The sequence below is a fragment of the Macrobrachium rosenbergii genome, chromosome 39 (assembly GCF_040412425.1).
Source record: "Macrobrachium rosenbergii isolate ZJJX-2024 chromosome 39, ASM4041242v1, whole genome shotgun sequence".
Lineage (NCBI taxonomy): Eukaryota > Metazoa > Arthropoda > Malacostraca > Decapoda > Palaemonidae > Macrobrachium > Macrobrachium rosenbergii.
Genome location: NC_089779.1, coordinates 6,078,479 through 6,105,966, shown reverse-complemented (window position 1 = coordinate 6,105,966; position 27,488 = coordinate 6,078,479). Strand labels below are relative to the sequence as shown.

Below are 27,488 nucleotides of genomic sequence, written 5' to 3'. Positions count from 1 at the left end.
TAAAGGGACTTGCTCAGTGAGCTGAAAAATTAGGAGAGTATCATCAACATAGCGCATGCGCACCAAAAATGAACCGAGAGAACGGATTGTAGAGAATGAAATAAAATGCGCTAGCGGATCTATACAAATTTCATGGGCGGGGGGGGGCACCAATTTTCGTATTATACACACACACACACACACACACACACACACACACACACACACACACACACATATATATATATATATATATATATATATATATATATATATATTCTTTAATCGATTTTTTCTAATTTTATATTCATTTTATGTTATTATTATTATTATTATTATTATTATTATTATTATTATTATTATTATTATTATTATTATTATTATTATCTAAATCTTCAATATTATTATTTTATCACTATCTTTCATGGGGGCGCACGTGCCCAAGTAATTCCCCCTTGGATCCGCTAGTGATAAAATAGAAGATAGAAATTACGAGAAAGGAGACAATGGTTACTCACAAATCTGTAATGTACCGATAACTTTCAACCAATAATAAAAGATAAAAAAAAATTACTTTCAACCATGCTAGTAAGTTATTAGGGAGAGTGGACTACCTATAGGCCTATTACTTAATCAACATCTAGCATTCTCTCATAGCCAAAGGTAGTAAATGATAATACTGATTTTTTTAAACACTTGTTAATTGAGTCAGTGTCTTTAGATTAATAGTCAGCACACATGACGATGGGTTTCTTTTACGGAATGTTTGTGGGTAAAACTATGTCCTTTATATAATCACACGTCATCAATTTCCGTCACAAAAAAATTAATCTTCTGTATTGTATCTGTTGACAGCGACCTTTTTTTTTTATGTAACTTTTTGACTGTGTAATTTTTTTTATTTGAAATTTTCTTTAACTTTCAAGATTTTTCTGGTAATTCGTTTTGTCATGAAATGTAAGTTTTTTTTTTTGTCAAAAATCATTATATAAAGGTATTACAATTATGATAAAATTCCTTTGCAAGATTTCCTACTAAATGAGAAAATAATGCACTTACCAAAAATAAAGATACTTTCAATGGTAAATAAATAAAGATAAATAGAGAGATAATCGGATAGAGAGATGGAAAGATAGATAGATAGATAGATAGATAGATAGATAGATAGATAGATAGATAGATAGATAGATAAGTAGCTAGATAGATAGATAGATAGATATTGTACAAAATATCAGCGACACTTGAAGAACAGACGTTCGGGCCAATTCCCTTAGTATCCCATAAAATATTTTCTTTGAATCAACCCGAGATGTTATGTGAATTTTCCCGAGAGTTTCAACATCACTGATGATCAGTCTCTAAAAATGTCATCTGTAATATAAAAAGAGTATGCAGTTATCTACGATATAATGTGACGCTTGACGATACCCGATAAATTAACCAGTCCTACGAAATTTAAGTTCTCTTTCAAACATCGTCCTAAGGTAGATTAGTTTCAGGAGTGTATTGTAAATGCTATCAATATTATGTGACTGCAAACCAGTATTACTGATCTGTGGGTGTAAATGAGTATTTGTAATATCAATTTACCAGTGTATCAGTGTCATTATAAATCGGTGGTAGTAATTTTTTAGTGAGAGTTACATACCGGTATACTGCAGGTTCAGCATATTAGGATTACTGATGCGTATGTGTAATGTATATCAGTAATTTTCATGTATTGTTGTTATTGCGTGTCAACATTACATGTGCTGGTGTAATTTTGTACATCAGAAATAATAACGTATTAGCAATTCCATTCTCATTCCATCCAACTATTTCTTTCAAAAAATTAAACACTGCATTACAATGGTCCTGATGGCTGAAATCAGGTTGCAATCTAAATCCATCCGAATCTGACAAAAATATAGGCGCGAATGAGCTGAAACTACTACGTATAAAAGCAAACTGCATAATTTTAAGAAACAATAAAGAATTTATTAGAAGAGAGAGATAGAGAAGCGTGAGATAGGTTGGGGCCCTGGGGCTTGGGGGGGGGGGGAGGAGGGGTTTCAGGGAAGCATGTGGAGATATAAATAAATTTTGCCGAACATCGAAACGTTCGAGATGAAACACCCATCGCAGATTACGGAACATGGAGACAGCTTGTAGGAAATCCTCGTGACAAGCTTCCGATTCGTCGATACTGAGCCTCATAAATTCGACATACAAGCCATATTTCACTAGAATAAACAGAGAGAGAAGAGAGAGAGAGAGAGAGAGAGAGAGAGAGAGAGAGAGAGAGAGAGACAATCTTCGGGTACCTGAGAGAGGTGGGAAAAAATCCAATCGGAACCGTTCTCTACTTCAAGTTTTTATTAGAAACAAACACGTAATGAATTCCATCTATTCGTGGCTGGCAAGACGTGTGTTGAGAGAGAGAGAGAGAGAGAGAGAGAGAGAGAGAGAGAGAGGAGAGAGAGAGAGAGGTTTCTCCCCACCATAGGCTATGACAGGCACTATACTAGACAGTTTAGTGTCTCGACGAATATCTTAAAATCCGAAGAGATTTGAAGTTATTTTCTCTGACGACCAAAGCTTTCCTGCTACGCACTTCGGAATCTGATTATACGCTTTTCCGTTGCTCCTGGCTGAAATTAAAAAGGAATGAACGAAACTATGATAACGAATGGAAGAAAGCAGGCGTAGGAAATATTTGCTTTCCGTTTCAACTTCAGTAAAATATTGACAATAAAATCTGTAAAAAAATTTGTTCAATTGTACAGACTCCATTTACGAATACAGCCTGGTGTTGCTGTGCGGTGACTCAGTAGCCTCCAGGAATTGCTTAATAATAATAATAATAATAATAATAATAATAATAATAATAATAATAATAATAATAATAATAATGACATAAAATGTTCCAGCCCGGAACAGCCTTTCTCACGCCAGTTCATGTGCAAGGTCCTTCAAATATACTCTGAGTATATTTGAAAGGCCTTGTTCCTATGTAGAATGAAGAAGCTACCTTGCATCTCTCTTTGCTGGGCAGAGTCCGGGGGCCACACTAGTCTTCCCACTTACGGGTCGTCCTGTGCTGCCATAAGGCTTAATCTGAACCAGCCGACCAACCAAGTGAATTGGTCCGAATTTCGGGAATTGCCTTGTCGACCCTCTCTTATAATACCGCCATTTTTGGCTGTGCGGGTACAGTATTCATGATAATTTTTGCTTACTTCGAGTATGAGGCCAGTGCGGTACTATCTGACTCTCGCGTTCCACTCAAGGACCCGGGGTTCGATCCCAATGTGAGGTAGAGATTTATATATATTGTAGTTGTGATTGTTTGGGGGTTTCCTATAATAATGTAAATAAGGTGCTGCATGGAAGGTCAATACAGAAAAAAATGGAGCTGAATCTACTACATAACTACATAAAAGGAAAGCTACAGTCCAATCGGAAAACATTTTATAAAAATGCATTCGGTGACATCATCCGGTCATACAAGGAAAACTGAAGAGGTCAGTCTTATTTGAAAGCCATCAATCTGATGAACTGTTGCTGAAGTTTCAATATATTAATAGACTGTGACCGTGGATTAAAAGGCAGCCTTTAATATGTGAAGATTCTCTCTTTAAAAATATCGTTAGAGTGAAGGAAAAGTGTAAAGGACTCATTTACTATCTAATGATTAAACAAGAAAAATGAAATAGCAATTTTGAGAAACGATAACATGAAGAATATAAAACGAGGAAGCAAACATAAATTGATGATACAAGAGCTACAAGACCTCAAAATATGAACAAGCAAAACAGAGTCTATATAGAAACGAAATCAAATAGCAATGAGCATCATTCTACGAGAGGAGCAGGCAGACGTATATACGAAGTGCTGATTGCCAATACCAGAAAACCGGCCGTTCAGCGTTTTTCCATTCTCTTTATAAAACCAGGTCCATTTGAACTGGAGCCCAGTACTGCCAAATCCTGCTCCGTGGAAAGGCCGTTCCGCGTTGGATTGCGTTTTGTACCCGATATCGGTGTTTTGGAAAGATAAATTCCCCTTCAAACAGTGACCGCACGCATCCCAAATCCTGTTGTTTCGAAATCCGAGTTCTTACACAGTAGGATGTGGCTCCCCCCCCACCTCCCATGATGCAGAGGTCATTCAGTGTCAGTGATCTGGCCGTTAATGGGTCCGTGAAAACGGCTAAGGCTTGTTGTATAGCTTCATTGGAAATGGGTAACTACGAGGAAGAAGGTAAAGTAATTTGACATAATAGTTACTTCGTATTTTTGTTGACAGTGTCGTATACCGGTTTAGGATGAAATGTGCGATAAGGAAATTCTCGGAATTTTCTGAAATACACAAACAGCCAGGGAGGTGTTCTTGCTAAAAAAGATTGTAAATTAAAACATACCGAGTTGGAGATAGGAGCAAACGTTTTACGTTGTATTATTGTACAATGAATTGATTATTAGTTATTTTTGTGAAAAGTGCGGTGATTAAACAAATTCGTCTTATGTTTCATATATATATATATATATATATATATATATATATATATATATATATATATATATATATATGTATATATATATAATAGGCTTATTTGAAATCGGTCTTTTATTGGGATAGTAATAGGCCTATGAGGTTTATTGTGATAAGACTGTATCTGATTTGATTTATCTTTTAATCCATTCGACAATAGACGGCCCAGGGTAAAAAAAAAAAAAAAATCTCTTACCCTTGTCGTTCCTTCCTCGTCCTGACTTCGAACAAGGGTCAACCTGCTTGAGAGAGAGAGAGAGAGAGAGAGAGAGAGAGAGAGAGAGAGATGGCAGCCAAAGGCCATCAACGGAAACATCAAATGCCCCTAAAGAGGGACCATGAGTCTTGATGCCCCATGCCCAGGCGTAAGTACCTCGTCACAGACTCGTTAAACGGACGGCTAACAGCTCGTTTAACTCCGTTGTCGTTAACAGTGATCCTCGCTATATTTATAATAAGTTCAGCGGGAAAAATAATACATAAAAATAATACACGTTTTGTTCAACATGCGTACATGTAATCACAGTGTATAACATTCACACATACTATATACTGTGTATATATTTATATAAATATATAAATATATATATATATATATATATATATATATATATATATGTGGGGGTTGAAACCTTCCTTAGGTATGAGGATGTTAGTCCCACACCCTTTCATACATAGCTGGGTCAACTGGTGGGCTGTAGGCCAGTGGGATCGAACCACGGACACTAAGATTACGAGCCCAGTGCTCTACTACTGAACTGCAACACCCAAATATACACACATGTGTGTGTGTGTGTGCGCGCGCGTATGGGCTAATTACCCCATCAACGAGAGGTTCCGTGAATCGTGTACCTGGCAGTAAGTTGAATGTGAAGGTCGCAAACCAAAGAGATTTTCTAGGAACACGGAAGGTAAACAACTTCTGGAGCTAGAGTATATCCTTTTACGTATAAGATTGCACGGTTTAGTTGCTCTGAATTTGTTTGATTTATTTGTTTATTTATTGTTCTCTTTACGGTAATGTTAAACAATTCTGTTAAAAGTTTTGGTTTTACCACGTATGTAATAAAAGTCACAGCCAGTGTCCTAGTTTTCAAATCGTGAAGCAAAGAAACCAGGCTCAGTGGTGACGTCAGATCTATGGATGGACTCAGGCAGTCGAATATTTAGTCAGAGGAAACGATTGTTTGACCAATTCAATTTGCAGGAGAAATTCATTTTCTTTATAACCCCTTACCTTCATTTCAGCGTTCGAGATTCCGTCTACAGTGTGCCATGCGCTATAGCTTCACCCTTTTACTTCGCGTCTTTCATATTCTCATTTAGCTGTCCAGCTTCTTTCACTTAAACTTGGTTCAGTTTTCGTCGAATATTTGAAAACAATGAGAGGCTGCAAATGGGACTTGGTGGTCGTGTTAAACTGTTTTCAAGAAGCCGTCAGGCCCACGTCACTCTAAAATACGACGCATTCCGTATCGTCCCGCCGCCCTTACCTTATAACTATTCGGTTATAACCAATTTTGTTTACAAAAAAATACTTTACAGGGGCAAGAGGCCATGTCTTCTTAACGTTGAACGTGCCGTTGGAGACGGGTTCGGCTTTAAAATGACATCGTTGGAGGACGCGATCTGCGCACGCGCCGAGGCAAAAAGGGAAGAGTAGGAATCTTGTCCAACGGCAGGAGTGTCACTAACAGCGGCGAACTAATGGCAAACTTTGGTCAAACTGCGTCGTTTGATGCCGTTAAGTCTCTGTAAAAATTCCTGCAAACTTCATACGTGTCTCATTATTGGTACATTTCGTCGTCGGACGTAAAAACATTCGGGTTGATGGCCATCAGAGAGCCTGAGAAGAAAAGTGCCATCGAATAAAGCCTTCGAATGAGCCGAGAAACACTACTTGGCGATCGGGTACGAACCGAGAGGTAATACTATAACAATACCGTCCCACGGCGAATGGACAGCCGACGAGATTGGGGGCTATGAGAGGAATCACTAAGAGAAAGAAAACGAACGAATGAGGTAATTTAGGTCATTGTTTCTTGGTTTATAAATAAATATAGAACATAAGATGCTAGAAAAGACGTCATATCGACGCGTGTCTCTATAAACATGGAAAAACGGGGCATGAGACAGTCAAAATGACGAGCCATCGTCGGGATTATTTATTTCAGTGAAATAATCTTCATGGATTGAACTGGTTTGGACATGTGGTGAAAAGGTCCAAAAAATAATAATTATGAAAGCATCAGAACGAAAACCATCAGGAATGACCAGGAAATCATATGAAACAGATATTAGAAGACGAGACTTATGAATGTAAAATACTACTTCCAGTCTTTAAAGCACTAAAATATGATGAACCAACATATCTGAGAAACTGCTAAGCTTCTTTAGACCCGAAATAAATACTGTAATCAGACATGCAAGCGAAGCATATATAGGTTACCTAGAACAAACTGTAAGTCAGGCGAGAGAGCATTTGTACACTGCGCGCCTAGACTATACAACAAAATACCGCCTGAAGTGAAGACCATACAAGAGGAATACAAATTTAAAAAGGAACTAAAGACTCTCCTATTCTTCAGGAGCTACGATACTGACGAGAAAACACTGAAAGACAATTATATAAGAAGCACCTTATTTTGAAAACGTACATGGGCCCGCCAGAGAGGGAATTATCCCTGTGGAGGGCTGTACATAAAACCAAAGTGAAACAAAGTGAAAGTGAATGTATGCTTTGACCATGACCAACGAATTTGTAGCTTGCCAAGGCACGATAGTGATGCCTGGACTGGAATGACTAATATCAACAGAAAACAAGATGGAAGTAGGTCTAAACACGAAACTACAAATGAAGAATATCAGACATCCTACTGGAAAAAAGTAAGAAGAAATTTGGAAATGAAAAAAACATACGAAATCCCTTCATTCACCAGAGGACTTGGGAAGAAGAAGAAGAAAGACAACGGTCTCCCTTTAACAAGAAGAAGCAGCTTACGAAACAACGTTGCTAGCAGCCACAATAAGAGAACCAACGACCCCCTTTTACCTGAACACGCAGGAAAGAGAAACGACAGCGTCACTCGACCAAGAGATGCCTGAAGAAGGAGGAGGAGGAGAGAAACAACGACCTCCCACGCGTATAGCAACAACGAAGACAGAAGACAAATGAGGAGCGTTCTCGCAGGAAATCCCCCAAAATGAAGGCAATGCAGGTGTTTGGTTAGACCAAACTAACACTCGCGTGGAGGAATAACTCGAGGAATGCAGAGGGCGTTTAAGAATGTCAGGTCGAGGCACGGGTGAAAGGTCCTCATTTTTGTAAATGGCTTTTTTTTTTTTTTTTCTTAAAGTAAACGAGGGTTCAGAATACTTTAGTTTTTAGTGATTATGACTTTTTTTTTTTTAGCGAAAGAGGGGTTGCATTGTTTTTTCTTCACGAATTACATCGATCTATATAATTAGGTGTGGTTATATGTCTTCTAATATCATATATATATATATATATATATATATATATATATATATATATATATATATATATATATGACAGCAAATAACCACTTACGCATAGAAAGTTGTCAGATATATTTGATAGTTTCATAGTATATTTTGTATTCAGAGGCCAAATTGCCTCTTAAAGAATGGAATATTATATACGAAAGTGCGGTGATGCATTCTCGCGTAATATGTTAAATCTTGTTCTGAAGTTCCGAATGAATATTGACCTTTTAGCTTGCTCATGGCATTCGGTGGCATCGGAGGATTCTAGACGGTTTATTTGGGCGCGCACCGTGAGCAGTACGGCTTGATGAAACAAAGCAAGAAAGATTTTTCCGAAATTAAAAGCAGTACTTTTTTTTAATTTGTTCTCCGTAGAGGGGTAGTGTCGTCAGTGCACCCCATGCGGTGCCCTGTAGGCATTACTTAAGGTTCTTTGCAGCTTTCCTTCGGCCCCCCTAGCTACAACTCCTTTCATTCTTTTTACTGTACCTCCGTTCATATTCTCTTTCTTCCATCTTACTTTCCACCCTCTCCTAACAATTGTTACACCTTTCAGAGTTTTTTTACCGTCAATTTTCATTTCAGCGCTGAATAAAAGTTAAGTACACCTTAGTTTTACCAGACCACTGAGCTGATTAACAGCTCTCCTAGGGCTGGCCCGAAGGATTAGACTTATTTTACGTGGCTAAGAACCAATTGGTTACTTAGCAACGGGACCTACAGCTTATTGTGGAATCCGAACCACATTGTAGCGAGAAATGAATTTCTATCACCAGAAATAAATTCCTCTAACTCTTCATCAGCCGGCCGGGGGAATTGAACTCCGGCCCATCGAAGGACAGTCCGAAGCTCTACCGACTCACCCAACGAAGGGCTTTCAGCGCTGAATGGACCCCATAGGTCCCAGCGCTTGGCCTCTTGGCCAAAATGCTGTCTTGCAGTCCAAAACATTCTGTCTCCATTAAAACTGGTTACCGATTGGTGATGGTGGCCAAGATGTGTAATGTGATGACAAGGCGGGTTTTGCAGAACAATGCTTATATATATATATATATATATATATATATATATATATATATATATATATATATATATATATATATATATATATATATATATATATATATATATATATATATATATATATATATATATATATATATAGAGAGAGAGAGAGAGAGAGAGAGAGAGAGAGAGAGAGAGAGAGATCTCACTCGGCTCTGTTTCCTGCCTGATGAACCTATGATTTGGCTAAAATTTGCAGCTAAAACTATAAAAATCACTGAAAATATAATTATAAATAATTATCTCCTAGGAATGAAAACAGTGACATGTATAAAATTCGGTAAGAAGATGGATCATTAAAAAGAATAAAAGAAAAAATAGTTGGAGTTAAGGATTAAAAAGTAGATGTTGTAAAACATGAAGGAGGTTTAGTGCCGTCAGCGCACCTCATACGGCGCACTGTAGGCATCCCTTAAGGTTCTTTGCAGTGCGCCTTCTATAGCTGCAACCCCTTTCGTTCCTTTTACTGTACCTCCTTTCATATTACCTTTCTTCCATCTTGCTGTCCACCTTCTCCTAACAATTATTTCAACGTGCAACGGCGAGATTTTCCTCCTGTTACACTTTTAACACCTACCTGCTGTCAATTTCCTCTCCAGCGCCGAATGACCTCGTAGGTCCCAGTGCTTGGTCTTTGGCCTAAACTCTATATTCCCTATATTCCATCCAAAATTAATAACATAATCATAATTAGTGCTCAAGTTAACTATATTCCATCCAAAATGAATAACCTAAACATAAGTAGTGGTCAAGTTAATACTCTTATTGTGTTTGCTTTTGTTGTATTTGGTTTATTTTGTTAATTTTGTTTATACAAGACAAGTTTCATTGGGTTTTCAGATATTATTGTGGTTTGGTCATTGATTTCAGCCTGTGGATGAGGCAGTATCCTCAAAACTCGTAAAATAACCTTGGCAGTACTGCGTGTGATCAGATTATATATATATATATATATATATATATATATATATATATATATATATATATATATATATATATATATATATATATATATATATATATATATATATATATATATTATATATTGTCTATCTATATATATATATATATATATATATATATATATATATATATATATATATATATATATATATTATATATTGTCTATCTATATATATGTATATATATGTATGTATATATAGTTTGTATATATGAGTACAGAGGAACCTGTTAGAGGTGAGGGGCGCAGTGTATGTGTGTGTGTGTGTATGTTGGGGTCGACTAGTTACTGGTGGTCACCCATTCAAGCATTAACCAAAACAAACATTACTTCGGGCCAGCCCTAGGAGAGCTGTTAATCAGCTCAGTGGTCTGGTTAAACTGAGATATACTTAACTAACGTCAGGTTTCTATTTTACTTTTATAGTAAAGAGTATTATGACAAAAACAGCAGTCGTATTCAGCGCTTGAAATCAAAAGAGGGTCGACAGATTAATCGATAGTGCACATTCTAAAACATTAAACAGTATTTATGTTGCTGAGGGAAAATGCTTTTATTTGTGAATTCCAGATGAACGAGAGAGAGAGAGAGAGCGAGAGCTATGACTCAGAGTCGTTTACGACTTGCGCCTCTCAAACTTGGTTTGCCGAAAAGTGTCAGTTTCAGAGGGTGACGCTAAACGTTCGTTTAAGCACCTCGAGGAGAGAGAAAAATGTGTGCTCATGAAAACCGAATGAGAGAGAGAGAGAGAGAGAGAGAGAAGAAGAAGAAGATGCGTGGGTGGGCACCGTTTACTTATGACAAAAAGGAAGAACGTGGGTTCAGGTAACAGCCCCAGCCTTTTCTGGGCGTAATCTACGGGTACTAAGAGAAGCTGTCAGTCAGGGAAGGGGAACGGCTGTTAGAATATGGATAATGCCACTTTTAGGGCGAGAGAGAGAGAGAGAGATAGAGAGAGAATGAATAAGTTAGGCGTCTCATTATTCATTCATTCTCATTCTTAGCAGTGATGGGTTATTCAACTATAACAATTGGCCATTGTCATGCGCTTCGTAAATTGCTTAAATCTGCTTATAAAATAGTATTTGAGGTGCTTGATAATACAAACGCACAACACACAGTTTGTATGTACTGTACTTATGTATGTAATCTATATATATGTGTGTGTGTGTATGTTGTATGTATGTATGTAATTATATATATATATATATATATATATATATCTGTGTGTGTTGAAATTATTTTTACAACCACCGTTGAAATTTCGCAAGGAGAACGTCCATGGTAATACCTTTTATATCCTGGTTCCCCATTAATTTCCCTATTTTTCCGTCGGAGGGGGGAAACTGAAAGAAGAGGTCCTCCTTGTATTCAACCACGACGAAGGAATTTGACTGAAATATTTGCTTTGTGCTTTATGGAGACTTTGGTCCCCGGTAATATCCAAGCTTTTGTTTGCGTTGAATTTTGGTCAGATTGGGGAATATTGCGTAGGTCCTATTTTTTTTTTTTTTTTTTTAAAAATGAAATTTCGGTTGGGAGGTTTTTCTTTCATCAGAAATTAATAGGACTATTCCCTGAAAGTAATCCCCGCGCCCGCGTTTGGGAGAGAACCGCTCGTCAGGTAATCTCTCTCATAGGCGCAGGCGCACGTACGGGTCTCTAGTCTGTGGAAGCACGGTTTGCACGTTTTTGACCCAGTGTTGAAAAATTGTAAAATAATAATAATAATAATAATTGCTATGGTATTTTTTTGCCTTCCTGTGGATCACTGAAGACACGAGAGAAATAAATCCACAGTTATGGGTACATATATTTAGAAATAGATCTCTCCGGAGAGCTTTCGGAAATCTGTTCAAATAGGTTCCCGAAAGCTCTCTCTGTAGAATCGAACGGATTCCCGAGAGCTGTCTGTAGAAATTTGTTTAGATATAGACCCATGTACCCATACATATCTGTGGATTTGTGGATTCGATTCTCCATTTCAAGACTCCTACTACTATGAGGATTTTTCAACTGAAGGCATTACTTCAGGCTGTTCGGAGCGTCCCTTATATAGGCATCTAAAGCTTCCACATTTTAGCCTTTTACTTGACCTCCATTCCCGCTTCCTTTCTTCAGCCATGCTGTCCAACCTCTCTAATTATCACTTAGTGTAACTGTAGGGCTTTCTCGTTGGACGAGTCGGTAGAGTTCTCGGCTAGCACTCTGCTAGGCCCGAGTTCGAGTCTCCGGTCGGCAGGCCAACGAAGAATTAGAGGAATTTATTTCTGGTGATAGAAATTCATTTCTCGCTATAATGTGGTTCGGATTCCACAATAAGCTGTAGGTCCCGTTGCTAGGTATAACCAACTGGTTTTTAGCCACGTAGAATAAATCTAATCCTTCGGGCTAGCCCTATAGGAGAGCTGTTAATCAGCTCAGTGGTCTGGTAAAACTAAGGTATACTTAAATTAACCTCATGCGGTGCACTGTAGGCATTACTTAAGATTCTTTGCAGCGTCCCTTCGAACTCTAGCTGCAACCCCTATCATTCCTTTTACTGTACCTCCGTTCACATTCTTTTCTATCTTAATTTCCTACCTCTCCTAACAATGGACTCATAGTGCAATTGCGAGGTTTTTATCCTGTTACACCTTTCAAACCTTTTTTTACTGTCAGTTTCCGTTTCAGCGCTGAATGACCTCATAGGTCGCAGCGGTTGGCCTTTGGCCTAAACTCTGTATTCTACTCGGTTCTATTCTTACCTTATATACTCACTCTATTCCTAACATAAGTTTTCCAGCTCGCTAAGTTTGTCAGAACATGAAGGTCATATATTTCTGGAAACGATTTCGCTGAATTTATTTTCCCGAGTAGGAAATGAAATGGAGGAGTCATCTCTCTCTCTCTCTCTCTCTCTCTCTCTCTCTCTCTCTCTCTCTCTCTCTCTCTCTCTCCCGCCGCCATGCTTCGAAGCCGCTTGAGGCCGGAAAATGTTTCCCTTCGTTCGAAGCTCTCCGCAACTCTTGGCGATCGGCTATACCTCCGTTTAACGTCGCTCGTATATTTTTTCTTCTTATTACTAACATAGTCAGTATAATTTTTTTTTTTTTTTGGCAACCGAAGGTTTTTTTTTTATTTCTTTGCGCAGGATGTTGCCATTACTACATAGCTTTACTGTCGTATATATTTTCTTCTTATTACTAACATGATCAGTATCAGTTTTGTTTTGCAAACTGTAGCGATTTTTTTTATTTCTTTACAAAGGATGTTGCAATTAGTGCATAGCTTGCTTACTGTCGTATATATTTTCTTATTACTAACGTGATCATTATCATTATTTTTTTGCAAACCGTAGCGATTTTTTTTATTTCATTGCACATTAATACATGGCTTCTTTACCGTCTAACTTCCTAATAGTATTTAATAATATTATTCATTAATCCTTCACTATATGTATATTACACCTATTATTATCGCAATACATCGATTAGAGATGCCGTTACCAGTTCACAAATAAATCAACGATCATATTCTACAGAAATATTAAAAATATATGCAGAATGTTGTTATTACATAGAAAATTATTTTCCTGGGCTTTCAAGACTTTCAGTAAAATATTATACGAAAATATAAGGAAATGAAGTGAAGCGGTCAGTGGGACCTCCAATACATAGCAGTGGGGAATCTGATGAACGGAATCTAATTCTACCAGACTTGAGCTGCGGCCTCGAGTTCATTTAGAACTTGTAAACACGTTCCCCTTCTAATTCTCCACCGCATTGTATCGCATTGTATCGCTTTGATAGTTTAGCAAGGTCTGTCAGTATATTACATAGTTTATCATGTCTTGTTTTACCCGTAGCTTTGACAGAGTTTTCAGAAACTGACTTTTCGCAGTCATATAAACACTTAATAGGCTATAGACTGCGATGCTATATAGTGCTCACAAGGAATACCTATATTAGGAACTCCTAAAATATTCCTTAATTTATTACTTTGTCGCAAGTTTAAAGGAAAAGTTACTTTGTTTTCCGTGGCCCTTTCTCTGGCGAAAATGTGGAAATTTTCCTGATAAAAATGCTGCTTTTATTTTTTTTGTCGTGATTTTTTTCCTAACAGTAATGTGATTTATTTTTAGATTCTCGTGATTTTTCCTAACAATAATGTGATTTATTTTCTATATTCTCTTGATTTTTTCCTAATAATGTAATTTTCTAGATTCCGGGAGTACAACGACCACGCGCATATTAATTCCCCCAATTTTTGGATTGCCAAATATTTTCAGAGACGTTTTCCAGTCAACACCTTTAAACTCGAAAGTCATAATTGGTTGTATCTCAGTGAATTTTAGCGCTGATTTTTTCCAGATGTGTGGACATGCAATTTATATTAGGATTTTAAATGATACCTTCTACATATTTGAGCTCACTGGAGTGTTACGATGCGCGAACATGAATCATGAAACTAATTTTGTGACAGAACGAACGTCTTGAGGAAATTTCTTCAATGATTTTCCGTACTATAAATCTCTCTCTCTCTCTCTCTCTCTCTCTCTCTCTCTCTCTCTCTCTCTCTCATGCCTGACCTAAATTTCATCCCAATAACTAAGAACCCTACGTTCCAAACAATCCTCTTCCTGTTTGTGTCGTGTTGGGTACGAAATTGAAGAAAAGTCGGTGGCCAACAGAAACTGGCTCGTTTGCTCCGAGCGATTGCGAGCCATTTTCCCAAAAGGCGCAATTTTCGACGATTGGGGAGAGTCGCGGATTATTTTTCCTCCCTCCGCGGATCCCACCGCGGCAGTTTGGCCCCTAGGGAACCCCTGCTCAAGGGCGCGATTTGCTTGATGCCTCCTGTGGGGGGGAGGGGGGGTATATTGGTTTACAAGCTCGTGAGGTGGTGGGCTGGTCTTTGGTTGGTGGGTCGTTGCTTTTCGCTCGGTCCATCTGCATATACGAGGTATAGGGAGGGAGGTGCCGGCTAGTGTATTTTGCGCGGACGGAAACTGAATTATTTTTCCCCACTGAATATTTGAATCTTTTACTTATGGAGGAGCGTGATTCTTTTTGAGGGGTCGAAATTGCAACGTCGGTTTTCCGTCTTCTCTTGGCTTGTTTTTTATTTTTTGAGTATCGACGGAAATAGCGATCCGAGACCAGAATATCAACTTGAGATCATCGGTTGGCAACTGATATACTCATCTCTCGCCCAGCACCTCAGTTGTGTGCGATTCTCTCTCTCTCTCTCTCTCTCTCTCTCTCTCTCTCTCTCTCTCTCTCAAACTGCTGCCAGCTTGAGAAAAATCTAAGTGGCGACATTTGCGATGCACTTCGAGATTTGAAAGTCCTCTTTAGTAGATATTACGCTCTCTCTCTCTCTCTCTCTCTCTCTCTATATATATATATATATATATATATATATATTTATAATATATATGTATATATATATGTTATATATCGATAGATAGGTAGATAGATAGATATAAAATCAGCCGGATGAATTAAGGTTTCGCGGGACGACCAAATCCTTTCACCTGCATTTCCGATAACGACAGTCTATATATAAGATGCTACGAGCTACGGGACATGAAAATCTTGAACCGCTTCAAGATTTGAAAAGTTTCGTCGGTATTAAATAGGCCTATTTTCTCTTTCAGTATCTCAGTAAAAAGTCTCTCAGTGTCTTAATATCGAGTCTCTGTCAGTCTCGCATAAAAATAGGTAAATAAATAAATAAATACATGTATAAAACTTCGCCCACCTTTACAGCACCGATATACTAAAGGCTTGGATTCTTCACCGACAGCCTTCAAGAGTATTTGAAGGCTTGCCTAGCAGCTACCTCTAATAGGCTTCTTAACCTCAAGGAAGCAATCTACTTTCCTGCTCCTAGGATCGTAGCTATAGGACCAAGTCCAGGGCAACGAACTCAGCCTCTCTTGAGGCTTTCCTGCCTTGCCCAGGGTAGAGAAAATGCCCTCCTCCTCCTCAAAGCTGCCCAGATCCGTTGGAACACAGGCCTATATAGACGACTTTCCTTTGTCGTCGAACATAATTAACTTTTTTTTCTGTGTAAGTTTCACCGTCGGAAAACGAATAATTAAATGTCATTCGTGAAGAAATCCACAATGTTGGCAATGTTAATGTACAAAAAAAAAAAATTATATATATATATATAAATTATATATATATATATATATATATATATATATATTGACGAAGGCTTGCAAATAAAGTCGAAACCGGTTTAGGACCTACACCCCGTCTCTTATTTTTCACCTGTGGTAATGTGCGATAAATGAATCACGTACAAAAGTGATTATAATCGTCATATATAGATATATATATATTTAAACTGCATCTTACGTGTGATATTATTATATCAAATACATCACTTGTTCATGAATGTTAATGAATTAGTCAGTGAAGGTGAAAATTACGTAAAGCAACAAATTATTCTATTCCCTCGCCCTTTGTCATAACTGCAAACACCTACATTTACATTATAAGAGAGTAATTTTATTTACAAGCAGAGCGTACACAAAACGAGCAAAAAAATAATATAACAACACGGTCTGCTGAGCAACGACTGACATAAAACAGCTATAAACTATTCTCATGACCGGAAAGGCAATTTATCCTAATTTCTACGGTACAAAAATGTCAGTGATATGCAAATTAGGAGATTAAATGAAGGGCCAGCTTCCTCACCGTCTTTGAAAATGAAAATGAATCCTTCCGAAATTAGAATATCGTCAGAGAAGCAGTGCTTTATATATATATATATATATATATATATATATATATATATATATATATATATATATATATATATATTATATATATATATATATATATATATATATATATATATATATATATATATGGTCTATTTCAGGGGTCATTATAAATTGCTTATATGAAAAGGGGAGGAAGGGGAGGGAGGGGGCTTATTCTCATCTGTAAAAGAATTATCTTCTCCACTAAAAAGTTTAGCGCCATCTTTGTGAAAGCGTTTAGTTTATTTTGACTCTAAAATTTGTTGTAACAAATCATATGTTCGCTATGCAATGTCAGTGCTGTTTCAGTCGAAATTCTGAGGGTATGGGAGATGACGACACAGAGGAATCATCAGCAAACTTTTCCGTCAATATTAGTAATTAACTAGATTTCAATTCAGATTACTCGGACACCGCGTGATAAATATTTGCTTTGTCGGAATAGTGATAAAAGTATGATTATTATTATTATTATTATTATTACTATTATTATTATTATTTAGAAAATGAACCGAATTCATATGGAACGAGCCCACGGAGGCCAATGACTTCCAAAGAATATTGTGTTCACATAGGAAGAATTAACAGAAATTATTGAGAAATACAGACACATATATTTACACATACATACATATATATACATGTATATGTATATATATATATATATATATATATATATATATATATATATATATATATATATATATATATATATATATAGTGTGCGTGTATATTAACTCGAGCATCGTATGGGGAAGAGTGAGTGTAGAGGGAGAAAAAGTTGACAGTAAAAAGAGAAAAATGCGTGTCAGTTCAAAGATGGACTATCACGTCGATGGTTATAAGGGTGAGAACAGGCATGACTAGAGACACATCCGATCGTTATTTGATCAATGAACACTTAGCAGTTCGAGCCGGAGCTGATGCAGTGAACATGTTCATATATGTAATTAAGATGAGTGGCTGTCATTAGAACCTGATGAGGAGAGCTGATAAGAAGAAAATGAACGACAAATGGGCAAGGTCTACAGACGCAGAAAAAAAAAAGAGTATTGTGTCATGTATGCAGAATTTTCGTGTGGTGTCATAGAGTCAGCAGGGGATGTTTATGGTCACAGGTAGGTAAGAAAAGGGAATCAAAACAATATGTGACAGGATGAGGAAATAAGAGGTTTAGTGAAAAAGGTTAAAATATTTGAGATGCAGTTGCATGACGGAGGCAATGATCTTGTACAGGCGTTTACGTTTATGGATAAGGTCCTCAAGAGAGAGAGAAAGAGAGAATACATATAATAGAAATGGAGATAGGAAGGTGAGGAACTGCTTGAGGAAAAAAAGTTGTTCCGTAGTGTGGCAAAGACAGATATTGCCTGAAAGTGATTGTAGTCCTGGGTCGATGACTGGGCATTTTTCTTATACCACATTGAATGTGGAGAGTAGATCAAAGGTAGACGAGAGAGACACAAGTGGAATGGCTTAGCGTGAATGTAATAAACTGGAAGTGACTGTGTTGAGGATGAAAGGAGGGCAGTTATAAAGCTGATAAATGGAAAGGTTGATGAGATTACAAGTGAGAAATTTAGAAAACATATCAAACGTAAGTTACGTCTAGAGGAGGCAAGGCTTACAGAAAACTGAGTGAGAGGAATAATAATTGTTGACGCCATAAATATATAAAGGTCCCGTGTGGGAGTAGTGCCGCCAGTGCACCACATTGCTTGAGGGTCTTTGCGGCGTCCCGTAGGGCAAAGCTGCAACCCCTCTTGTTTCTTATAATACTGTACCTCCGTTTCTCTTTCTTCCACTTGACTTTCCATCCCCTCTAAAAATTGTTTCCTAATGCAACTGGGAGGTTTTCCTCCTGTCACACTTTTAACACCTTCTCACTATCAATTTCCCTTTCAGCGCTGAATGACCTCATAGGCCCAAGTGCTTGGCCTTTTGCCTATATTCTATATTCTATGCTATTCTATAAATATAAAGGCAGCTGAGGAGACTGTAAGAATAACAGGGGCAGTACATTGCTGTGTACACCAGGGAAGGTGCATGGTAGAATTTGCATTCAGATTAAAACAAATAACAGAACACTTGATAGGGGAAGAGCAGTGTGAGATTCAAACAAGGGAGAGGCTGCATGAGAGTGTTTGTTATGAAGCGAACGCTTGAAAAGTTTGAAGCGAATAGCAAACGTTGTAGGGTGCAAAAAACGGCCCTAGAAAAAGCTGATAATGATAGAGAACATTTCGGAGGATGTATGGTATAGATGATTTTCTTTTTGCTGTTGTTGCGATTCGAAACTTTAAGATGAAAGCAAAGCAGGCTTGAGAATTGTTATATAAACAGGTTGAGCATAAACATGGGTTTGAGCCAGTATAGCTAATTATATCATCAAGGCTGGCTAATATCTATATGAATGGTGTGATCTGGGATATCGAGAAGGAATACTTGATGTTTACAGAGCATACATTGCTGACTGGGGATAGTGAAGAGACTCTCCATACACTAGCGAAAGCCGCAGGATAGGAAAACTGGGAAGTGCTGGGTAGATGGAGTGTTTTCAAGATAGCCTGAGTGATGCTGAGGTTGGGTGGTTTAACGTGCTGTTGATGAACTTTTGGTTTAGGCATGTAAGGTGGTAACGTTGTGAAAAACGAATTGTGAAAGCTTTCAGCAGAGAGGTTTCATCGACGTTCATCAAAATAATGTTGTGGCAGTGAGTATTATGTTGTTTTTCTCGAAAAAATAGCACGTTAAACCACCCGGTCAGTGGAAACAGTTTAATGCTTATATTATAATGTATACACACACACACACACACACACACACACACATATATATATATATATATATATATATATATATATATATGAGTATATATATATATGTATTGTGTGTATATATATACGTATATATTCAAACGCCTCTCCTGATTAAAAATATTCTGCTACGGAAACGAATCCTATAACTCTGATCACGTGACTGTCAAAGTGATTCTACCGGGTCCGCATATTGCTTGGTTTTATGTAGTGTTTGTTTTTGTGTGCGTGGTGTCTGACACCCCCACTCCCCATTTTGCCTCCTGAAGAGTGACGAGGACATCTGACGGCTCAGGCAGCTGCTGTTCGGTACTCTCAGCTCCACGTTCATTGACGCCACCGTAAAAGATATACGTACAAGGACGAGAGAGAGAGAGAGAGAGAGAGAGAGAGAGAGAGAGAGACTTTAACTGTATATGTTCATGTGCATCTGTTGTTAAGAATGGGTATTGAGTGCTGCATGTTTGTTTCAACTTTTCTGAATTCTTCGTTTGCTCAGGTGCGGAATACGCCTTGAGCATTTCACAAATGCCTTTCAAGTCCTTGAAGCGTTTGGGCCTCCTTGCGCAATCCACTAACCTGACACATTTCCCCAATGGTGTTTTTATATATATATTATATATATATATATATATATATATATATATATATATATATATATATATATATATATATATAAATATAATATATATACATATAAATTATATATGTACGTATATGTATGAATGTATATTTCTGAAAGTCCCTTTCATCTGCACTACATGGAATAATGTTAAGATGACCGTGTAATACAAGATTTCCCTTCATTATTCTATAGGTCAGTCCATAATTCATAGGCCTAGTCACGGTCTAGTTTTTAGACCGTGGGCCTACTGTACCCACGTATAATTATGCACTTAAGTTTCCAGAAAATTTATTTCTTTTGGTTAATTTTTTTCAGTACCAAAAATACTCGGATCTTAACCTTATAGCTGACTTTTTTCGTAAGCTATCTATAGGTTCGAATCCTGGCGTGAAGAAATATTTAAATTACTCCTACATATCATTCAGGTTTCAAGGTCTTCAGTGGGAAACGCTTATAAAAGTACAGCTGAATTGTGGAATGAATTATTTACGAATTTATTTGTAACTTGCAGTTTTTCAGATGAACGTGAACTATTACAGACTGCGTGAATGTTGTCAGTCTGAAAGCCGATCGCGGAACAGAATAGAAAAAACATTTTTATCACTAGCGAATCGACCAAGATCTTGCTTCTATTTATATAGTGGGATACGCCTTCCACTGAATGCCTTGGAATTAAAAGAGGAAGTAAAAGAAGAAATGTTCCCAAAGTTTGATCCGGAAGGACAAGAGGAAGGCATCACTTATAATACGTAGAAGCTGGTGGTCCTGCCCCCCTGAGTCTAAAAGACTGTGTGAAAATGAAAAACAGCTTTTATTTTATTTTTCACAACGGACCCACAAGCTTTGACGTATTGTAAGTAACGAGTTCCTCTCTTCTTTCCGTATTAATCTTTGGGAGCATTCCCTCTTTTATTTCCTTTCTGATTCCAAGGCATTCAGTGGAAAACGGTTCCCGATATACTGAGAGGTAGGCGAGTGGAGATATCATTGGTGGCCATATAACTAAAAGTAAGATATCGATCGACTTCGCAAACAATAATTATGATTTATTCTAATCCATTCTGCAATCTGCTTTCAGACTGACAACATTCACACAGTCTGTTACAGGTCACATTCATCTGAATTTTGATCTTTTCAAAGCAAACTCAAAAATTCCTTCGATATTTATTGAAATGAGGCTGAGAGTATCATTGATTCCTCTGACAATTTGGTATGAGAGATGCTCCCTTCCCCACCAGGACGGAAGGGGCCTTCCTCCCTCCCTCCTTCCGGTGAGAAGGGAGGGGCGTCCCCTTACTTCTATGACGGGAGGGTCTGGCCCCCCCCTTCCCAAGGAGGGAGATTTTAGCTGGCATTTCATCGGCATAAGTCCTCCTCCTCCGATCACTAAGGGAGATTTTCAGCGGCAACAGGAATGCACAGAAGACATCGCTGGGATTAACGGGGGTTACTGAGAACGGGGAGGGGATTAGGTTGAAGGGGGGGGGGAGATCCTCCAGGGGGAGGAGGTGGAGGAGTTGGGCAGGTGGGGTTTCATCGTCCGCCTGTGGTTAGTTTGAGGGAGGGAGGGAGGGAGGGTACTGCGATGACTGGTCCCACAAAAATTTTTGGCAATAAGAGGAAGAGGAAGTGAGAATAATTATTGAATGAATACACTGGCGAGGGGGAGAGAGAATGAGAGAGAGATAGCGGCCGTATAGTCTGTGGCTGAAGAATTATGTATCGGTATACGAGAGGTACAGTTTCCGTTCAATTTCATTGTCTAGAAAATTGAAGTGAAACGCGGAAAATATTTTGTTGACGAAAATCATTAGTTAAAAAAAGTTAACTTGATGAATACTTGTCTCCGTCGATGAAGCACTGCGTATATTATGCGCGCATAGCAATGCGTATCAGAGGTCTGTCAAGCAATAATATTAATAATATTATTAACGATAGTCATATAAAAACAGTAAAATATAGTAAATCTCCGAGGAAGCATCATCAAGTGCTTTTATCTGCTAATGGCAATAAAAGAGTTTTAAACAGGGTTCATCTTCTGAATAATAATATTAAGAATTGCGTGCCATTTGGTAACGAAAGGTCGACTGAACAACGCGCGTATAGCCTTGTTAATGAAGAGGGCGCCTTTTTTATTTTTATGTTATTTCTTTTTGTTCAGGGGGAAGGCGGTAGGTCCTGAGGCCAGTTTGCTCTCTCTCTCTCTCTCTCTCTCTCTCTCTCTCTCTCTCTCATTCTAGGAATTCGCTCTAGGTGGAATGCTAGCAAGCACTTCGACAGCGCCTCGAAGAGCAGAGAGAGAGAAATCCCGTGAATGGAGACACAGGGTGGGGAACGAGGCCGCCTACGTGGGTTTCCGACACTTTCCGATGACTTTATGTTCCTGAAGAAGGAAGGGGGAGCAATAAAAGCGGACGAAATAGAGGGAGGAGGAGGAGGAGGAGGAGGAGGGGGAATAACTTGCCAGCGGACATGTTTCCGCTTCCTTCCGAATTTGGGTTTTATTTTTCAGGGCGTTGTGGGTGCGTTCTCAAGGCAGTGTTCGGGGGATTTTCACTTCCCTGAGGTTCAGGGGTCACTGAGGCGTGTAGCTGAATGCGCTTCTTTGTAGCCCAGACCCGAAGGATATTGAGTGTCACCTCTTAAAAAAAATGTCAAAAGTCATGTGGCGAAATTGAATTATTTACTCTCCTTGTCAACCGAATCAATGTCAGTTGTAAACCTCAATTACCTCCCAAATTTGTGATCAACTCTCGTTCGTCTCACTGACAAGGAGACCCGTGTTCGATCACCGAACTGGGCGAGGAACTGCAGGGACATTTGCGCATCGTATTAAAAATTCAGTCTGCCTCAGTGGACGTTATCGATGATTATGTACCTGGTTGTTAGTCGATTATTGCGATATACTTTCATCATGGTTTTCAAAAAACGGCAAGGCTTCAACCAGTTAGGGATCCCTCACCTCACTGAGGTGAAACCATTCATGACAAGATTATTCTCTCTCTCTCTCTCTCTCTCTCTCTCTCTCTCTCTCTCTCTCTCTCTCTCTCTCTCTTTCTCTCTCTCTCTCTCTCTCTCTCCATATAATAAAATCTTCATTCATAAGAGTCTATGGGTCTTCGTTCTCTGTTACTTGCGTATTTCTGGAAATATTTTCTTTCGTTCGTTTTTAATGGTGATTCTTTCAGTTAAACTTAAAGAACACATTGCAAATCTTTGTAAGTGACTGAATTTTAGTTATTTTAAGGAAAAGTATTTCATCAAGCAGTGATGGTTGATATTAACTATTTATAAATAAAAGAAAGACTTTGGCGTACATTAAAATCACTGTTCAAAACTAGGGCTAATATTCTTGTCGGTCTCAGTAAGCGCATTTCGAATAGCATCTTTTTGACACTGTCCCTAGAAATTTGAAATGACTGTTCCTTGCGAGAATGGTCGTTCTCCATTGCTCTCGATGGGAGATTGCAAGCCTCTATGCACGCATTGCAGAGATATGGCGGCCACCACCATGCTCTGTCGTATTCAGAAGCTTGCAACCACCCCTTTCTGGCGGCTTGTCGAGGGTACAGTCGCCTTGCAACATTGCCACTGGTGGAGATTCGTGCTCGCAATTGATCTCCTTCCTTTGCAATTGGCCAATGCAAGGCTGTTCTTTCGTATGCAAGACGTCCCATTGGCTGGTGCCTGTGAAATGGCGGTGTCTGGCAGTGAGCCTCTTCAGGACCCGGGCGGCGGTTGCAGGAGCTCTGAATTTTAGGCGGAATATTTCCAACGCAACTGAGTACGGTTCCATTTTGATTACTGGCGCGTACATCTATATTTGGCCGAGGATGAAGCATTGGTTTGGAATGTTTGTCATTCTTCTACTCATGGCCGGCGTAAGTGCACAGGTCTGAAAACTTTGTGTAAGTTCAGGATGAGAGCCGTAGGAAAAAGGGGCCGGGCTTTGTGAGTTGACATACAGACCTTATGTTACAGGCCGATAGAGCTCAGTTTTGCGCGACGGGGTAATGTTAGGCGTGGCGTAAGGTCTTTGACATTCGTTGTGAGGAAAATTTTACTTATTCGTCATTAAATCTCTGTTTACTCTTGCGTTTGACAGCAGTTTTAACAATACAGTACCGCTTTCAGATAGTTAAGAAGCTTACCAATGAAGGTTTTTCAAGCAACGTACGAATATGAGCGCGTCAAATGATGGCCAAACTTTCGAGATTATTGTATATCGTGCTACGAGGAGCATCCTTGAATGTATCGGAGCAAAGATGCTGGATTAGTACGAGAACAGCGGCGTATGAGGTGAGAAGTATTGTTGGTGTTGTGAGTTGAGATTTGGCGGGCAAGACCCATAGGGGTGCAGGGAATCCTGGCGGCCTAGCATGGCAGAGGGTAAGCTGGTCATCTTATTGAATCCTGTAACAGCATGCATGGGGTCCTGCGAAGGAGAGAGAGCGCGATCATTTGCGGAGAATCAACTTTGTAGGTCGTGTGCAGGTCGTTGGGCTTCGAAGTTGCGATTTTATTCGGGGGGTGGAAAGGAGAGAGAGGAGTTGGATGATGATGATGATGATGATGGCTGGCCTTCACGGTGAAGAAGGAGAGGCACTCACGCTGGCTGAAGGCGGTGGAGGAGCACACGCAACAGATGGGACCACGTGGGGGAGCACTCTGGAAGAAGTAGACTGCAGGGGACACTGGGCGGAGGAGGGGGAGGAGGGGGGGAGGAGGAGGAGGAGGAGAGCGACGACCGTAGACTTATTCGTGGCCGCGCGACGATGTCATTATTGATTGGCCGCATCACGCAGGTCCTTCTCCAAGGCCTCAGGCATGCGCGGCTCCTTCCGATTCCCCGCGACGCAGTAGCAGAAGGAGCCAAGTGCAGCAGGAGCCGAAGGCAGCAGCAGCAGCAGCAGCAGCAGTCGCCGTTGTCGTAGGCCTCGAGACAGGATGCTTCTAGCGGGAAGCACCAGTGCTTTCGCTGATTGTGGTGGTGAAGGGTGCTGGACGGCACCGCCTCACGGGTGCCGGTCTCCCGTGTACCACTCGAAGGCCTCGGAGGCCGTTGGGGAAGCGAAGTGAGTCCCGGGGGGCCGCCGCGATTCGAGAAGGTGAAAAATATCGGGACGTCTTGGCGTCTCCTGGGATGCCAACCAGTGGCCGCCTTCGCTCCTCAAGAAGGCGGTGGAGGGAAGGGACTGACTACTATAATACCGAGAGGAGGCCGCAGTTTTGAAGCCTGTTTTTTTTATTTTCCCCTTCAAAGGAATGACTGTCTTTTTCTCTCACTCACTCACTCCTTCTCTCTCTCTCTCTTTCTCTCTCTGGTGGTTTTTTCTTGACCTTTCCGTGAATAGTTCGGGATGTTCCTTGGAAAAGGAAGTGATGTCATAGATCGTTCTTGAAGGCAAATGAAAGAAAAACAAATTAAAAAAAAAAACTCGCTGCAGACATATTGATGATGGTGTTGGTGTTGTGTTCTAAAGAAAACTAGTTTTGGGCGTGGGTTGTTTGCCATAACTTTTTTTTATTATAATTTTTTTTCCATTACTGCGTCTCACATTTGCATTGCAGGTATTCCGAGTTTTTCTAAAGTTTAAAACAGATAAGATGAATGGACGTTTTAGTGTATATTTATTGAGTATAAATGGTAGCCATAATTTATATCAGGTGTGATTGAAAATGGATAAAAAAAACTATTTGTTATGTTTTTCAAGGGTAGGAAGATTATTCTAGATTTATGTAGTCCTTAGATTTTGAAACTGAGATTTTAAAAATAATTTTTTTTGGTGCAGTTAAAAATGGCATTATTATTTTTAACGAGCAATATAATTTTCTGGTAATAAGTATATATATATATATTATATATATATATATAGGCCTATATGTATGTATGTGTATATATTATATATATATGTGTGTGTGTGTATACAGTATATACATATATATACATACTGTATATATATATACATACATATATGTATACACAAAAATGATTGAAATTATATGCTATATATATATATATATATATATATATATATATATATATATATATATATATATATATGTATATGTGGAATTTCCAAAATTGCTAATATTCAATTCTGTTTTAAGTGTATGATATAGGTATAAAGAATTTATCATTGCAGAAGGCATATCACCAATAAGCTCAGATTGCAGTAATTAAGTGTTAGACAAAAATTGCGTAGACTAAAGAATACAATGGTCATATTCTTTGAAGCTTATTACATTATTTTTGAAGTCATAACTATAGTTATGATTAAAATTATCAACCACTTTTACGGGCTCTCATAGATATGTAGTCTTGTATTTTTTGTTTGGATGATTATTTTTTGCGTTATATATTTTGATCTTTGATTTATGTTTATTAAATGTATTTCCACTTTCTTTTCTCGCTTTCTATTTTCTTAGCAGTTACTGTATTTTTTATCTTATTTTTTTTGACTCGAAGATGCTTTCTTTCCTTCTTAATTTTTTCATATTTATTTTTTTTTTTTTATTTATTCATCTATAAATAAGCATGGTTTTATTTATGCTTATTTCTTATTTCGTATATTTATCGTTTACATTTTGTTGCGGTCAGTTATTCTGCAAGATCATGAATGTCATGAAATAACTGGAACTCAAAGAGGATAGCTATACTGTCAGTAACTGCTGATCAGTACTCTCATTGTCAGTCTGGAAATTATAGCATCATGACCACCACTGATCACCTTCACTAATCCTTAACACCAGTGATTAAACTCCCTTTCCAGAGGTATAGATTAATTGTTCGTTTTTATTGGTAAAGAAGGTGAATTGATTACATTCTATTCCATTGCTGTTGTTATGTTATATATATATATATATATATATATATATATATATATATATATATATATATATATATATATATACATGTACATATATATATATATATATATATATATATATATATATATATATATATATATATATATATATTTATATTTATATTATGATTGAGATCGTGGCCAGCCACAGCTGATGTAAACTTCGAAAGCATTTGGTAAATAATAATAGTAACTGTTATTATTATTATTATTATTATTATTATTATTATTATTATTATTATTATTATTACATGCGTTTTAAACGCTACATAAAATAAAACGTTAAGATGATATTTAAGACGATTATATAAAGCAGCATTATTACAATGTCATGTCAGAATGTCAGTAATGGCTTTGATAGAATAGTGTT

At 38.2% G+C, this 27,488-nt stretch overlaps 1 protein-coding gene across 3 annotated transcripts in view; it reads left to right on the top strand.

Moving 5' to 3' along the window:
- The first annotated feature begins 3,941 nt into the window (after positions 1–3,941).
- Positions 3,942–27,488, top strand: part of lin-28 (protein lin-28 homolog) — a 123,117-nt gene continuing 99,570 nt past the window's right edge. The window contains exon 1 of one of the 3 annotated variants that reach the window (XM_067082360.1): positions 3,942–4,221. In XM_067082360.1, the coding sequence (XP_066938461.1) occupies positions 4,113–4,221 (109 nt within the window). In that variant the 5' untranslated portion in view covers positions 3,942–4,112. Of the gene's footprint in view, positions 4,222–24,517; positions 24,639–25,177; positions 25,325–27,488 lie in introns of those variants that run through there. The other 2 variants (XM_067082362.1, XM_067082361.1) reach the window with 2 other exon arrangements.